At 36.1% G+C, this 6509-nt stretch overlaps 1 protein-coding gene across 1 annotated transcript; it reads left to right on the top strand.

Moving 5' to 3' along the window:
- The first annotated feature begins 1420 nt into the window (after positions 1-1420).
- On the top strand, positions 1421-4109 carry LOC140143990 (growth hormone secretagogue receptor type 1-like). Its single transcript, XM_072165819.1, has one exon. It carries the CDS (start codon positions 1490-1492, stop codon positions 2699-2701), a length of 1212 nt encoding a protein of 403 aa, XP_072021920.1. The 5' UTR covers positions 1421-1489; the 3' UTR covers positions 2702-4109.
- Positions 4110-6509: the final 2400 nt, after the last annotated feature.

Genomic DNA, 6509 nt, shown 5'->3' with positions numbered 1-6509 from the left:
AAGTAAAAAAATGTTTATGTTGATGAAGTGAATGTTGTTTCTAAAATTTTTGACGCGATTGGTCACACGATTACGAATATTACAAATAATAAACCAAACGGCTCGTTACACCTCCATTCTCATTATTTTGTCATGTGACATTTTTTTCCTGACATATAACCAAATAGCTACATAAAATGTATAGACTTTGAAAGTGCAAAATTATGACTCCATTTTGTTGTCATTTTTGAGGAAAGCTACAGCTCGATGAAAGCACACATCTGGTTCATTAATATCAAGTCAAACGGCATTGCGTTTAAAAATGTTAATAAGACTGCAAAAACGCATAAAAACCCGTCAACATTGCATAAAATGCACACGGGTGTGCACATATTCATAGAATTATAATAGGCTATAAAATGTTAATCAGAAAAGTGTTAATTAAATTTATTTAGAAGGGTAGGTTTTCCTTTAAAATGTTCTATTTAATTGAATTGTTATATTTTACCTACCTGCCGCTCGATGAAGTACACAGCTGGTTTACTGAAATCAAGTTAAACGGTTTTATGTTTTAAAATGTTAATCAGAATACACGCTGTTTATGAACGAAATGTCTATAAAGTGCGTACAAATTACCGTGGCTCTGTACTTTAGACGTTATAAATACAAGCAAAGAAAATCCAGATTTGTAAACCCCGACTGCATTTCTTGATGGATTTTATTTTACTATTTCGTTCAATAAACTTTCCCGTTTACACTACTTTAGCCCAAAAGGAAGGTGAAATGTTGTGTCACGTGGGGAATTTGTAATATTACCCTTTTTTTTCCTAAAATCAAAATGTTTAATACAGAACAATTCCGGCCAATTCTTGCCCGGTAGAAGGAGCTGACTAGTCCGGTAAAGCCGTCTGGGCCACTCTGCCGCCTTCTTACGTTTGTCCCGAGATTTTCCCCTACGAATGAATGAAAAACTGGGAGAAAGAACGTTGCCTGAGCCGTTAAAGGCGACATTTGATTGAATTTTTTAAATCGCAAAATCGATATTTGACTGATTACCATAAACTAAGTATATTTTTTTTCCGGCTCGATCGGTTTTAATCTGTGAAGGAACTTGTTTTTAATTTCTTGGTCATTTGTCGGTTTGAAATTCTCACTGCACGGATTTGTAATCTCACTGCACGAACCTGCCAAGAGACACGTTAAAATAGCCCCTGCTCATAAAAAGCTGATACCACCGTTACCACGTTATCATATAGTTAGCGCCCTTTACTGATGCTTTGCATCAAAGTACACTTTCCATTTTGCATGGCTACAATCACGTCTTTATTAAATCGCAACCAGTAATATAAAAATTTTTCTTCGCGCCTGCGTACAATAAAATAACATTTACTCCCGCTTCGATATTGCTTTTATTATTAAACCCGCACTTTATCATCTCACTCTTTGTGATAAGCTCATACCAGAGAAAACATATTCACTGCTCATACTTGAGGTACTTCTGTCTGTCACAATGGGAACCATGTCGATGACTACATTTACTACGAACGAACCTAACATTGGCTTTAATTATGACGACCTATGGCGTAATACATCATGTTACGAGATGGGTTTAGCGGGGAAGGCCATCCCGATGAACTACTACCATTTTCCACCAGAAAAAATCCTGAACGCATTCTATAAGCAACATAATTATGTCCTGAAATTCTACTTGTCTCCGCTTGTTGCGCTTTTGGGGATTCTGATGAACTTGACTTTTCTTTTTGTGTTAGCTCGAGTGCGTGACATGCGGACAGTAACTAATGTTTATTTGGGGAACCTGGCCGTTGCAGATGCAATGTTCCTCATCACGTCTGCTGTTGACCTACTTAAGACTTGGCAAAGTAATACCGGCTTGTTACTGAACCACCCATACTATACAAATGCGCAATGTATATCATTTAATTTGTCGATAAAACTAACATTTTACGGATCGGTCTGCATGATCACTCTTGTGGCATTTGAACGATACATGGCAATCTGTCATCCACTGAAGCACCGTATGGTAAGTGGTAGGAGATACACAATAATGGTTACCGCAGTCACCTGGTTAGTCGCTGTTATCATGGGTACTTTAGGTTGTTTGAAAACTGTAAGATCAAATTCATTTTGCAATCTTTGGCCACCAGGGCTTAAAGAGATAGCAGATGTTTATATCGGAGATGACCAAACCGTTTGCGCTCCATTGAGTCCAGTTTGGGAGGCCGTAAGTGATTGGATGCAATCAGTATTCTTTATTGCCAACTTGTGTCTTAACATTATATTGTACTGCAGTATCATAAGGCGTCTCGGTAAGCGCAATTTTGGTGGGGAAGGAAACCAGGAAAGAGAACGTGAACTGCAACGCGTTCAAAATCAGGTAGCAAAGATGTTAATCATCAATGGGGTCGTATTCCTTATCTTGATGGTCCCATATGAAATTAACACTTTCGTCAAGTTCATATGGACCGTTACCTGGCATCTTCGTAGTACTGAAGAGGCCACTGCAATACGGAACTTGGAATTTTACGGAACTTGTCTTCGGTTCATCAATTCCGCACTCAATCCTATTATATATGGACTTAGCAATTCGCGATACAGACAAGCTTACCGGAAAGCCTTTGGGTGTGCTCGAAAGGAAAGAAAACAACCAACTAGTGTTGACAATAAGACGGCTGTGCTGACCGCGTCAACAATAAACATATGATATAATCATTGTGAATCAGCAGCAGCAGCAGCACCTTTCTAGTAAATCAAGTTTTGGCTTAGTGATTAAGACAATAAATAATGTGTTATATGTGATGCGATCAAGCAAAATCCGTCGGAATATGGACCGTTACACATTATATTTTCAGTTTTTTATAAGATAGTTAAAAGCATTTACAAAGCAGGGTTTTGCAGAAAACCTCATTGAAATTGAACAACCAGTTCCAAAGATATGAGCAATTAAAGAGTTTCCAAAACAACAGGAAACAAAAAGAAATAGTTCCTTTCTTTGACTGTATCTCAAAATCAATATTCCCGAGTTCCGACTGATTTTGCTTGATCGCATCACTTATGTTAATAAGTTAAACTTTGTGTCGTTTAGGCTAAAACATAGTAGGTCTCAGAGCTTGCGTAGATTTTAAAAATACAATGTATAATATGTTCCTTCCCTTCCCCATCAGTTAACATAAGCTGTAGATACATATTGTATAAAAGTAAATTGCTCGAGAAGGTGCGCGACTCGTAGCAGATGGTTTTATCAGTTAATGTCAAATAAACCACAGTAGACTTAAGTTTAACCTTAGTTTTCATAGTAGGCATATTTTTCATCATATTTTCACGGATTTCAGCAGTTGGCTTAGTAAACGTATATGGTAGATAACTGAAGGATTTCTAAACCACCACGAGAAACTCGGGATTATGTATCATTGTTTTATTGGTTTTAATTTCACTATTTTTCACTTTCACTTCCAACTGCCAATGTCGAAACACATATTGTTTGACATAGACAGCCAGGGTTACTGAACACAAGATGTGGTGAGCCAAAAATTTCCCCGCGACTTTTGACCGTTACTTGTGAATAGAAGGTATCCGTGTTCTATAAGCTGCATATCCTATCAACGACTGCTATACCTTGTTTATGACTTTCAAAAGAAGTGCCTGTATGTGCAATCATGACTGTTTCAAACTAACCTGCCAAAGTCATGCAGGTAACTCCGAGGTCGTGCATTGAATTGGTTTGAATGAGGAATACTACGGGATCCAGCGCCTTTTGTTAGAAGTCACACATGAGTGAAGTGGATAACCTCTATGGTTAAGGACAAAAATTAGTGAATTTTGGATATTGGTTCCGCGCGACTATCAGTAAGTTGCTGTACCATAGAAATCATTTGAATAAACTAAACGTGATCGTTAAAATGTAGGACGAATATTTAGTTACCTAACCATAATTTTAGTTTAAAAAGCCAACAACATGCCCTAAAATGTTAGCGGCCAAGTTCTATCTACGATGCAAAATGACCCAATTTCATTTCTAATTTCATTACTAACTACAGGGTGTACCAAAAAAGTGGACCTTAACAAAATAATGAAATGCAGTTGGTTTTTGTAAAGTTATATTTTATGTATCATTTAATTGAATATACCTGTACAATGTATTTAATATAATAACAATATTAAATATTCAAAATAGAAATAATCAACATAAAAAGAAACTGTCTAACACGAATTTATTTACCAATAATTATTAGTAGGCTATATACTTGATCAGGATTTTAAATTTAATTTGCATAAATCCATTTATACTTTTCTTTGGGCTTTTCAGTGCGACTTTAGAATATAAGCAACAACAAAAAAAACTGTCAGAATATATGTGACCGTCCACCTCGAAACGCTCGTAAAGTCGGCCCCTGGTCAATTTTGTTTTCTTCCGTGTTTAGAAAATATATATCATAAGTTTACAATGATATATCATTTGACTTCAAACAATATCCAGAAGCGGAGTCATTGCTTGTTAAACTTTGCTCCTTCAGTAATTGAGTACATTATTTTGGTGCTACATTATTTCTCTTTTTCCACATCGCTGGTATTACATATCAAATTGTCATAATTGGCGGTCACTTCAAATCATCCCAAGTCAACGAGGTTCAGGAATGTCCTCTCATTGTTGATTGTTAGTTAACCCACCACTTGAAAAGGATTTGGTCAAAGCAAACAAAGACTAGAGTTATTTACTAACTCTATACATAAGTATAAACTTATTATCCTCTTCAACAATGGGATTAAAGATTGGCGTTTGACTGACACTAAAGTCGTGTTCACACAGTCGGATACCGGTAATAAGCCACTTATAACCGGTATTAGTGACTTATTACAGGTATTAAGTGACTTAAATCCGACTGTGTGAACACGGCTTAAAATAAGAAACATGTAGGACAAACATTAGGTAAATATGAATACAACCTTTATGCACATTTTGCACTGTAACTCGAAATACAATTCGTGACTTTACGAGCGGCTTGAGATGGATGGTCACATATATACATTTGACTATTTACATATTATATTACTAGTTTTCTTCCTGTTCATTTCTCTCTTTACGTTCTGTTATAGCATGGCTGATCACTTCCATTAACGTATACAGAAATGGGTTAAGAGCTAGGCATTAATGGGTAAAAGAAAGACTACAACCCAATGATACATTGCTATCGAAAAAACAACAAGCCCACTTTGAAACAACACACCCATGATAATTATGGGCAGCCAGCACAGACAGTTTGTACTTATAAACACTACCATTCGTATCGCTATCAAAATATTCTCCTTCATTCGTTTAGTGGGATTTACTTTCCTTGCATTACGAACAGCTATAAATATCACCACATATAATATTATGATTACGAGCAGCAAAAGAGGATTTAAACCAAGAAAAATGACCACAGGAAAATACCAGATACCAAATTCAACAGACTTTTCGCTAGTAAGTGCTTCACCCGATATGGTGTTTTGAACATCATTATTGCCAGCGTCAAAACTCAAAATTTGTCTTATAAGGGGTATTCCAATACATACATCGGATAGGATATAAACACCGTACTGCTTACCAGCAAAAAGGGACGTCGATAAGCTTAGCGGAATGGTTGTAAGCCAAATGGCGCAAACTGCAAGCAAAACAGATTTGCGACGTAGTGTCTCGAGATATTGAAAGGATAAACTAAACCTAGATATCTATCAATAGTAATGAGTACAATAATGAACAAGGAGGTTTCGACAATTTTACACAAACTACTTTCCCGCCAATTATCTGAATACAAATAGTAATCGTCTGCATAAAATAAGTCCGCATAGATAATAAAAAAACATATAAACACCCATTAACATATCTGCAACTGATAAGTTTGTAATGAGAACTACTCCAACTTTTTGGATGTCATTTACTGTTTTTGCTCGCACTCGGATAGTTAAAGTTATTAAGTTTGCAAGAATTGAAAAAAAGGCAAAGATCCACATAAAAATTCGAAGGATTTTATTTTGCATCAAACTTCCGCAGAGGAAAAACGGTGGTTGCTGTTCTACTGTGATGCATCGAGTGTGGTTTGGTGCGTGACAACAAAACCTGTGGTCGGCAACACATCTGAAATACAACGAAAAGTTCAATTACCTTGGTAATGAGTTCAATTATATGAGAACTACCTGCCGATTGGTCATAAAAAAGTTTTCATTATCAATTGGCCCAATCAGCAACATTGTCAGAATTATTTCATCACACAAAAAAATGGGGTGAACTATTTGCAAAGCTCGATTCTGATTGATGATTAAAGTGAAAATATCATGGAACTGACCAATCAGAGGCAATGATAGATCGGCAGGGGGTTAACTTAGAAACTAATTTTGAATTCTTTATTTGAAAATTTAATCAAAGATATCATGAAAAAAAATATTTTCGAATTGCTGGACCTGTAGCTGCAGGTTTGTAGATGGAGAATAGAAATCTCAGAGAAGTATTCAAGTCATTGATATTTTCAATATTT

The sequence above is a fragment of the Amphiura filiformis genome, unplaced genomic scaffold, assembly GCF_039555335.1.
Source record: "Amphiura filiformis unplaced genomic scaffold, Afil_fr2py scaffold_36, whole genome shotgun sequence".
Lineage (NCBI taxonomy): Eukaryota > Metazoa > Echinodermata > Ophiuroidea > Amphilepidida > Amphiuridae > Amphiura > Amphiura filiformis.
Note: the sequence above shows the minus strand (reverse complement) of the source record. Positions and strands in the feature narration are given on the sequence as shown.